This window comes from Sylvia atricapilla, chromosome 3 (assembly GCF_009819655.1).
Source record: "Sylvia atricapilla isolate bSylAtr1 chromosome 3, bSylAtr1.pri, whole genome shotgun sequence".
Classification (NCBI taxonomy): domain Eukaryota; kingdom Metazoa; phylum Chordata; class Aves; order Passeriformes; family Sylviidae; genus Sylvia; species Sylvia atricapilla.
The window spans coordinates 10125364-10135726 of NC_089142.1; the positions used below are offsets into that span (position 1 = coordinate 10125364).

At 48.5% G+C, this 10363-nt stretch overlaps 1 protein-coding gene across 1 annotated transcript; it reads left to right on the forward strand.

Moving 5' to 3' along the window:
• Nucleotides 1–359: 359 nt before the first annotated feature.
• Nucleotides 360–8624, forward strand: OSR1 (odd-skipped related transcription factor 1). Its single transcript, XM_066314755.1, has 3 exons — nt 360–711; nt 6142–6834; nt 7380–8624. Exons 2-3 carry the CDS (start codon nt 6188–6190, stop codon nt 7513–7515), a joined length of 783 nt encoding a protein of 260 aa, XP_066170852.1. The 5' UTR covers nt 360–711; nt 6142–6187; the 3' UTR covers nt 7516–8624.
• Nucleotides 8625–10363: the final 1739 nt, after the last annotated feature.

Here is a 10363-nt window from a genome sequence, read left to right on the forward strand (position 1 = left end):
CGGTTCGCGGCCGTGAGGCGCAGAACGGAGCGGCGGGGCCGGACGGGCGCAGGCAGCGCGGCCGGGGCAGGGTCCCGTCCCCGCGGAGCTGCGCGGGGAACCCCCGGGCCCCCGGGAGGATGGTCCGCAGAGCGCAGCGGGCCCTGGGGAGATGCCCCGGGGGAGGCTGCGGGAGCGGGGCGGGGGGGCGAGGTGAGAGGTTTGCGGGCTGCGAGCCCCGGGCTGCTGCGCCTCCGGGAGAAGCGGGTTGAAAAGTTGGTTCTTCCCAGCCAGAAACTTTCTCCCTGCGTGCGCATGCCCGGAGTGCGGTGGGAGGTTGAGGGGGGAGCTGGGAGGGGGGTTGAAATAAGGAGGAGGCAGGAGGGAAGGGATCGGTTCAGTCTGAGCGCGGCTGCTCCCGGGCGCGTTCGCACTCCAGCGCACGCAGCCGGCTCCGGGAGCAGGAGCGGGGAGAGAACCTCCGGCCGCGCCGGCCGGAGCACCTGGACACCTGGCCCCGCTCGGATCTGCCTGTACCCGCTGGAGGAGCAGTGGGGTGGGTGGGGTGAGCTGTGCCCCCCCAGGGCCAGCACAGTCACTGACCTAGCCCAACTTTTTTTTTTTTTTTTTTTTTTTTTTTTTTTTTTTTTTTTCATTATTTTATTTTACCAGCTCCAATTTAGCCCAGGATCTTTTAACTGCTGCCAGCGGTGGAGCACAGATCGGGATTAGGTAAATAAAAAGAACAACTCATTCTGTTTGGTTTTTATTTTGCCAAGCCTCGGGGGTTGGGGGTATCGAGTCAAACACTTCCTTTACCTCCTTTCTGTCTTTGCCCCCATCCCCTCCCACGGTCCACTGGATGCTGCAGAAGCGTGGAAATTGTTTCACGTGAGGAGGACTGTTCTCTTTGGGGTGGGCGGAGGGCTGGGGTAAGCCTTCACATGGGTCTCGGATATTTTGATGCTATTTAAAGATTTGTCCTCCCCTTTCAAAGTTGTGTCTCTCCCCTTGCGGAGAAGCAGTGTTTTTAACCCGAGCTAAAAACGACACATACGAGCAGAACAGAAGCCTGCATGTCCTTTACGGCCTTGAACTTCCAGCTTCTCTCCTTTCTGTTATTGGCTTTTCTTTCCTCTTCTTTCTCTTCTTTCTTTATTTCTGCGAGGTTTCTTCTTTCTTTTTCTTTTTTCTTTCTTTTTTCTTTTTTTTTTTCTTTTTTTTTCTTTTTTTTTTTCTTTTTCTTGCAACTCCAGTGTTTTAGGATCCGAAAAGCCTTCTCTCTTTCTTCCCAAGGCCGTAACAGAAATGAATCTGATGTTCATATCTGTCTGAGTGGATTGAAACAAGCTCAGGACAGGAGAGACGAAGTTTCTCTAGAGGCTGAGCCTATAAACTGTCAGTGACAAGCCGAGGATTAGGGTATAGTTGTTATAGCTGGCTTTTGGGAGGGAAACTGTAAAAATAGAGCGTTTTGGAGATTATCGTGGCGCTGCAGGAATTGTTCGATAAACGGCGAGCCAGGCAGGAGGGTCCCGGACAGGTGCACAGGAGGTCCAGTCCAGTAAGTCCGGCGTCAGCTGGGAAAGAGGCCCCGGCCCCTGGGGCCGCGCCGGGCCCGGCGCTGAGGCTCCGCGGCGGAGTCCCGCTGCGGGCGGCCGGGCCCGGGGCTGCCCCCGGGGCTGTCACCGCAAAGCCTCGCCCCTACCCGCGGCTCTGCGTGCTGCGACCATGGGAAGAGAGAGATCTAGAGCAGGGAAATCCTCCCTGCGGCCGGGAGAGAGGAAGGACCATCTATTCCCGCGTAGGGCAGGAACCGGGTATTTCTCTAGGGAGAACGCCAGGGTGAATGTTGTGCTGGGGGCCTTTCAGCCCCCAGGGGGGATTTTAAAAGCACACAGACAGTACCCCTGAACCTACGTTAAAACTGCTGAGGGGGGAAGGCGGAGGAGCTCGGCCCTGCGGCCGTCCCACGGCACCCACCCACGGCGGGGAGCCGCTGTCCCTCCAGGGGCCGAGCCCGGGGATCTTTCTGCTTTGGATAAAGGCGGCCCCGGGCAGCGCAGCCACCGCTGGTTATTAGTTATTATGATTATTATTTGAGAAACGAAAGCCCATCTCATTCACCCGCGCTCGCAGTGGTGGTCTGGGGAGACTTGTCAACACCGATTTCGTGATAAAATGTGAATGATGATTTTATAAGGATTGAGCGGAGATATCCAAGGCACACGCTGACGGAGTCCTTCCAGTCCTCATTAATGTTAGCAATTAACTCTTTCACGCTCAATTAGCCCCAAATAAACCTGCTTTAATAGATTCTGCACACTTCATTAATACTTTGAATAAATCTGGGCTGAAAAATGCATTTTATTCCTCAAGAGCACCACGCTCTTGAGTGGATGCGGAGCGAAAGGGCAGTTTCATTCCCTTTCCACTTTCCCAAACACAGATAACTTGTAAGCTCCATTTCCTCGCTTTAACTTTAGGAAGCGAAATTTTCTTCCCCTCAAAGGAGACAAAATAAATAGCCGAGCTGGTGGCAAAATGCGGCACACCGATGCGTGCAGCTGAAAGGACGGGGCTTCCAGACTTGAAAAAGTTCAGGCAAAACTCGGGAACTTTTTTTTTTTTTTACAGAAGAACCTGATTGCTGTAGTTTGAGATTCTCGCAAGAATGCATCATTTTATGCCCGCCACTTTATCATGTTTGTAAAAATAAGCAACGTTCTCAGGGTAATTTACCTCCTCCATTCTTCCATATGGAACTAATTAGCAAACCTCATTATTTATGAGTCAGGTATTTAACGTAACAAATATCGCTTTCAAAGGATACATCGGAAATTGATAATTCAATGTAGAAAGGAAAAATACCTACTAGCCACAAGATTACTTAAAAATCCAGTTAATTTCCCCTCTTGCTATGCTACCAGCAGAAAGCCGGGTAGATTTTTTTTTTTTTTCTGGCATATAGAGTAGGTAGAATTTAATCTGGAGGGTTAAGATTGAAATGGTCTTAAAACAGTGGCAACTGGACAATAGCATTACCGTATCTTCACTCAGGGCAAAGGGTAAGAAAGCTGGAGACAGATGTAGACTTTCAAGTTTATGATCCTATTTTGCAGGGTAAATTTATCTTGGCGTGAGTGGAGTTTGTTTCAGTCAGAACACAAGAGGTTCGTTCCTAATTACTCATCGATCCACTTTGTGTTAAAAAAGAAAAACCCACACAGTTTTATTGCAATGGGGGAATTCAAGCAGACAACTCGCGGGGTCTTCTCCTGAAAAAAAAAAAAAAAAAAAAAAAAAAAGGACCCGATAACGATCTGTTTACATGAAGCAGAATTAAAGGTGGAGGTGGCACCGAAATCAAAGAAACGTTGATCTCTCTGCGAGAAAGTGGGAGACCAGAGACTTACTACACTGTGAACACATTGGCTTTGATGTCCCGAAGTGTGGGGACTTTATGAAATAGCCTGCTCTTCATCCATATTTTTGACTATCCCGGTCATACACAGCAAAAATGTAGCTTACATTTCTGGAAAAGTGCCAAGAAACTTGTAGTAACATGAATACTCTGCTCCCACCTCCTCTTTTCTTATTTTCTTCTTTTCTCTCCCCATCCACCCCCCACCCTGCTTTTTGTCTTTTACTTTTTTTAACCTTTTTGATTTTTTTAAATTTTACAGAGCTGCTCTAGTTAAAACCAAAAAACTGTGGGTGCCAATGAATGCTATTATGACCTGACTGTATTTCTCCTTGTGTTGTGCCTTGTTCTTTATTGGGAAAATCGAAAGAAATTTTTTTTACGTTTTCAAATGAGAATTTACCCAGATTGACATAGCAGATTTCCACTTATATATTCCATGTTAAGTGTTTTCTAAGAATACAAAGAAAGAAGGATGGATAAACTTCATTTGCAATAGCCTGTTTCATGTTTGAGAGATCTAGAGCTACCTAGAGAGGGAAACAGACCCGGAGCCATTGAGACAGACAGAAACAGACATTTTCAGGTACTCGGACCAGAGGACAAGAGTGTTTTCTGTGCACTTTGTCCTCGGGGTCACCAGCTGAGGCATTTGTGCTGTGATGAGCACATGCTTAGTGTATAGGCAGCACTAACTCAATGAAAGTATATCCCCAGTAGAGCAACAAAACAGTCTAGTTGGTTCAACAGGCCTAAATAGTTTAGAAATAATTTAGAAATAGTTTAGCAAAAAAAAAAAAAAAAAAAAAAAAAAAAAAAAAAAAACCCACCAAAAAACATAAAACAAACAAACACCAAAAAAACCCCACAAAAAAACAAAAAAGAAAAAAACAAAAAAAAACCCCAAAAAAACCCCCCAAAAAACCAAAAACAAAACCAACCCATGCCCTGAAAAAAAAGTAGGGAGAAATAAAGAGGCAAGGGAGGAGACTAAAGAATATATTGTGTGCATTTTTCAATCAGTCACTATCAGAAATGTATCCAACCGAAAACCAAAAAATATCACAATCTCTTATTCTGGGTCATTGCAGTGGAATTCCTCTAAGGTTTGAGCCTCTCTTCCTGCTGCTGATTTATGTAAAGCAGAGTGAAAGGTGGACCTGGAGTACAGAGCTGCTCAGAGCAAGCTTCTCCCTCTCACACCCTCCCAGCCACAGCTCCTCTTTCCAGGCAACAGCACACATATAAATCAGATTTGTTTCCCTGGTCTTTAGACCTCTTCCACCGGCGGTTTCTACACCCCCAGTCTTCCAGCTCAGAGGGACACTTACTGCTCTGCTGCACTTTGCTGCCTCCATTTGTCCCAAGGGCCTTTACTATTCACCTGGGGATGAACTCTAATCTGAATACTGCGAGGATCCCTGTGGGGATCTTGTGGGGGAACTTGCCGTGACTCAGCAGGAACACTGTCAGGATCTTATAAAGATCCTATGTGGATCCTGTGGGAACCCTGCAGCAAACCTGTGCGGATTCTGGCAGAAAATAGGCATACTGAAGGCAAATCCCAGAGTTCACTGAGGGGAAAGGGAGTATAAGCTGAGGACTGTAGGGTAAGAAGGAGGCTCTATGGGCTGCAGGGATGAGATGTTTCCAAAAGCCATGGGTGCTCTCTCACACCCACAAAGGGAGGAAGCTGTGTCCCCACCAACAACCCTCGGGAGGCATCTCCTGCCAAATGGTTGACAGCAGCCAGGGCTGAATTTTCAGACTGGGCCAGATGTGCCTCAATGCTGCTGCCTTGTAGCATTTTCCCCTCCATCTTGTGGTGTGAGACGGGTAGGGATCTGGCCCAGGAGAGAGGCTAGGGGCTTGGCAGGACCCTGAACACAGACCAAAGCAGTGGCACCCAGCCCAGGGAAGGGCTGAGGCCCCGCAGCTGCTTGTCTGGGTGCCCCATGGGAAGGGTCTCACCAGTCCTTGTCTTTTAGCCTTTTGAAGGGCTCTAATTAAGCAATTGCCTAGATTAGGATGTGGGCTTGAAGCCAGGCACTTCTCCCTGGGAAGAGCAAATGGTACTTCAGATTTGTCACTGAAATTCAGCATTTTCCTATTTCTTTTTGCAGTACACAAGAGGGAGGGCTTTGGCTGGTATTTTCCCCATCATGTTTTTTTTCACCAAATATTTTTTCTTTTTTGAAAGAGGGACAATATGCAGTTCTGAGCATCCAAGTGCCTCCATCATCTCAGAGGCTTGGCTGGGGTCAGACCACAGGGGCTGAGCAACCCAGGGGCAGCAAGCTCTGCACTCTTCCCCACATCACCTCAAGAGTCAGGGCTAAACACAGTTTCTGTGGACAGATGAAATGGGCAGTATCTCACTATTTTCTAAAAATCACCAGGAAGGGATTTTAAATTACTGGGAGATGACTGAGCTTTTTGGGCCAAAGGGCATCTCAGTTATCCCTGTGTACAGGATCACTGGAAGTCTGCAAAGCAGGTGATGCTGCTGGGAAGTGAATGATTATGGATGCACTACAATATTTGTGTGCAAGAGAAAGATGGGGAGAGGAAGAATCTGGGGGCACACTCACAGTAAAGACTTGGTCAGGCCTCTCTAATTCCAAGGCAACCTCCTCCTGTGGCTTTAGAGAGGGATATTGATGAGGGGTGAAGTAAGGTGCATTTGTTTTCATGTAAATCTACCTCTCCCTCTTTCCCCCTCCATCTTTATTTTTCAGATATTTCCTTCCCCTGTTCCCAAGATCCTCCTCCTGAGTGGCCACCATGGGAAGTAAAACCCTGCCGGCCCCAGTGCCTATCCATCCTTCCCTCCAGCTGACCAACTACTCCTTCCTGCAAGCATTCAACGGGCTGCCCGCCGTGCCCTCCGACCACCTCTCCAACCTCTACGGCTTCAGTGCCCTGCACGCCGTGCACCTGCACCAGTGGACTCTGGGCTACCCAGCCATGCATCTGCCCCGCTCCTCCTTCTCCAAAGTGCCCAGCGTCTCCAGCCTGGTGGACGCACGGTTCCAGCTGCCCACCTTCCCGCTCTTCCCGCATGTCATCCAGCCCAAGCAAGAAGCTGCCAACATGACCCTCAAAGCCAAACCCCGCTTTGACTTTGCCAACTTAGCAGTGGCTGCCACACAAGAGGACCACTCTAAACTGGGACAGGCAGACAGTCAGGGCTCACCTGCAGGGCTGGGGTCTCTGCTTGAGGTGACTAAACTCTCTCCGGAAAAGAAACCCACACGGGGAAGGTTACCGTCCAAAACCAAGAAGGAGTTTGTGTGTAAATTCTGTGGCAGGCACTTCACCAAGTCCTACAACCTTTTGATCCATGAAAGAACCCACACCGACGAACGGCCCTACACATGTGATATTTGCCACAAGGCTTTCAGAAGACAGGATCACCTGAGGGATCACAGGTAAATATTTTTCTTTTCCTGTTCTTTTTCCCTTGTGTATTTGTACTCTCCCAGTTACCCCTTTACACACAAGATTTTTACAAGAAAAGTTAATTGCTCATCCAGCCAAGAGTGTTCCCTCTAATTTTTCCTTTCCCACTCTTGGTGGAAGAGCCCAGGTAACCTACAGTGGAAGACATACCTCACTCGCTCCATAAAGGCAACTTTCACAACCTCCTTTTTTAGCTTTTACAGATGTTTTCACCCTCCATTTGCATCATGTGTGCTCTGCCTCTGATCGCTCAGAAGTGTTGTGAAGACACACAGTCTGGTGACCCCAAAGTAAGAGAGAAGTTCTTTATCCCTAAGAAAGAAAGCACCCTATAACCCTCTCATGCATTCCTCTCTTGCACACACACACACAGACAATTGCCCAAGAACTGCACTCCAGTACTCCTAATCTCAGCAGTAGGTGTAAGAAATCTCCAGCATATTCTCCCTCAGGTGGCTCACTGCTGAGTTCAGGGCAGGTATTTCTGACATCTCAATTGTTTCTCTCTCTCTAGATATATCCATTCTAAAGAAAAGCCTTTTAAGTGTCAAGAATGCGGGAAAGGATTTTGCCAGTCCAGAACACTAGCGGTCCACAAGACACTGCACACGCAAGTAAAGGAACTGAAACCTGCCAAACTCAAGTGTTGAATCTTCAACTTCTATGAACTTTTCCTCCCCTTCAGACTTTACACCAAAACTAGAGCAGAAACAAAACTTTCAGGATGGGAGCACTGGACTTTGTGCTTTGTTTTTGTTTCTACTTTAAAAAGGGCAAAATCTGCACCCCTTCAATCCCCCATCCAAGCAGTTAACTTCCCAAATCGTGGGTGAAAACATTGTAATGCATTTAAAATATACGTGAATGATACAGAGAGTGCTAGCTGACTTGTGTGGCTTTGATAAACTTTATGCCAAAAGGTGGTGCTCACGTGTTGAACAGGAATCTCTTTAAAACCAAACAAAACCCCACAAGACACCCCCGACCAACCCCTGCACCCAAAAATACCCCCAAAAAACCAAACCAAAATCGTATCTTCCAAAAGTATTACTTAAGAAAATCCAAACTCTTTATTTTATACTTTTTTTTTTTGACTGTATAAAGCTTCTTATTTTTACACTTCAGGAAATACAAAGAATTCCAGAAGACGATTAAGAACTGAAACGGTGGTTTCTCATCACAGCACCATTAAGACAAGGAGAGGGGCAACTTGCAAATCTTATTTTCTAGTTTGTTTTCAGAAAAGGAGAAGAAAATTGATGTTTGGAAATGACCTAAGTCTCTCACGTGAGGAGTCCTATCATGTGTTAGAAAATACGTCCAGACCTCAGACCCACGGGTTCCTGGTGTTGGGACAGATCAGTGTTCATGGGACATGGAGACCTTTTTTATTACCTTGTGGTCTAGTGTGCTGTGAGGAGGTTTGTAACTTCTGGACTTATTTAAAAAACCCAGAGGAAAGAAAGATGGCAATACGTCAAACTGATGGTATGCACAACGTGGTTTTAGTGGTACTTAAAGTCTTCGTGTGTCCTGGTGTGAGAGAACAAATCTCAAGTTGAGAGCATATTTTTTTAAATGCTGGCTTTCTGAACAGTGTATTCAAATTAAGAGACATTCCAATAAGTTCTGTTTATTAAAAAAAAAAAAAAAAAGTTGTATGGCTGTTTGGCACTTTATGCTGATTATTGGTAATTGACATTTATCACTGGATTGTGTGTGGTTTTTAAGTATTAAAATAAATTGTTATTTTACAGGCAAGTCTTCATGGACTACTTATGCGTTCTTTTGGTTTCTGATCTCTTCCCTGGTAAACTCTATCAGTATTTTTTTTTTTTTTTTTTTTTTTCTTAGTTAAGTTTTTATTTCCTCGGTCGCTGTTTCTATCAATTTTGGAAAGAAAGTCTGGATCTTTTTTCTGCGCATTAGTTTTCCCCTTCCTAATTTTCCTTTTCTTCACCCCCCCGCATTTTTTTTTTTTTCCTTAAGGCTGACAAAAGTAAACATCTGCGGAGAGTCAAATAATTTTACTGCTAGTGAGAAAAAAAAAAAAACCTGTCTTGGGTAACTAAATCGTGGGTATTAGCTGATAAGATTAGGTGTCAGAAGTGTTATAAAACAAATCAGATGAGTAATGGGTGAACTGTCGCTGCTCTCGGAGCCTGGAGGCGCTGCGGGGAGAGACGCCTTCGCACCCCCATTCCTGCGTTTGTCAGGAGCGGGCATTTTCCCGTCACATCTTCGGCCGGTTCCGCGCTGATTGGGGCGGCCTTTGATTCCCGGCAGCTGTCTTAGATCAGAGATGTTTATTCCACTGCAAAACCTCCTTGGATCGAGACGGGGGAGAGAGCTCAGTGCTGGGGCATCTGCTCGAGCCTTTGAAGCGCCTCTGGCCGCCGTCCTTTCTCGTCCTCTCGGCAAACCCTAAACCTTCCTCCTCCCGTCACAAGTCAGTGCCCCCGCGATAAGAGAAGCGTCTTCTTTTGCAGATTAGCGATGCGGCAGAGGTGACCTCGGAGCTGCCCAGCGGCTCCTGCGCGGCCGCGGCGCGGAACTCATCGACGCCAGCCGCTCGGTCCAGCGCGGCTCCTTTCCCCTTCGCCTCTGCTGCTTTTAGCAATTATTTCTTTATTTGGTCAAAGAATCCTGTCAAGGGCAGGAAAAAAGGTGCGGTTGTAACTCATTTAATGTAAGGGGAGCGGGAAGAAACCCCTCTCCCCCTCTTATTTCGTGGATACCCATTCCAGCGCACCGTAACTAATGAAAAGGCACTTGCAGGACGAGCTGCGGACCCACCTCCACCGTGGAGTGGCCCTCGGGGAGCTCGGGATGCGATGTGCCTCCTGTGCCTGCATCCAGCTCCGGGGGCTGGGAGCGCGGGCAGAGTTTGAAGCAGGCTTGCTTTGGCTTCGCTCCCCACCCGCCAATCTCTTCCCACGCCGCGTGAAGACTTTTGGTTTTTGTCATTTGGAAAAGCAGCAAGTGAGGGGTGCGGGCTGAAGTCCGCGGTAACCTGCAGGCAGCCGGGGCTGGCCCTGCGAGGGAGGAGGGCGGGACGAGCGCGGAGCCCTGCGCGCCGCTCCGCCGGCATCTCATGCGCGGAGCCGGTCTGGAGCGAGGAGCATCCATCCATCCCTCCATCCATCCATCCCTTCCCGGCGCTGGCCCCACGCGGCCGAGACGGGCCGGGGTGTTTGCTCGGCAGCTTTTCTCGGAGGCCATTTGAAGGTGTCCTCCCTCTCCCGCGCCCCTCCGCGGTCCTCCGTAGGGTTTGGAGGGATTGCCTTGCACAAGCCCCGCAGGAGCGGCGGCGTTTCCCCGGCGTGGGTCGCTGCCCCGAGCGCTCCATGGGACGCGCCAGCCGCCCCCGGCTGCCAGGGGCACCGCACCCCGCCGAGGGCCGACCAGCAGCCCCGAGCACCGACACGGCCTTAAGGGGCAGCCTGGAGGCTGGGTGATTCATCCTCCTCCGTGCCCTTCTAAACGGAGAATCAGAGA

Bases quoted from the DNA above. Each gene is read 5' to 3' on its own strand.
- OSR1 (XM_066314755.1), top strand. From the start codon at position 6,188: ATGGGAAGTAAAACCCTGCCGGCCCCAGTGCCTATCCATCCTTCCCTC. The intron at 6,835-7,379 runs GTAAATATTTTT...CTCTCTCTCTAG, and splicing joins GATCACCTGAGGGATCACAG to ATATATCCATTCTAAAGAAA.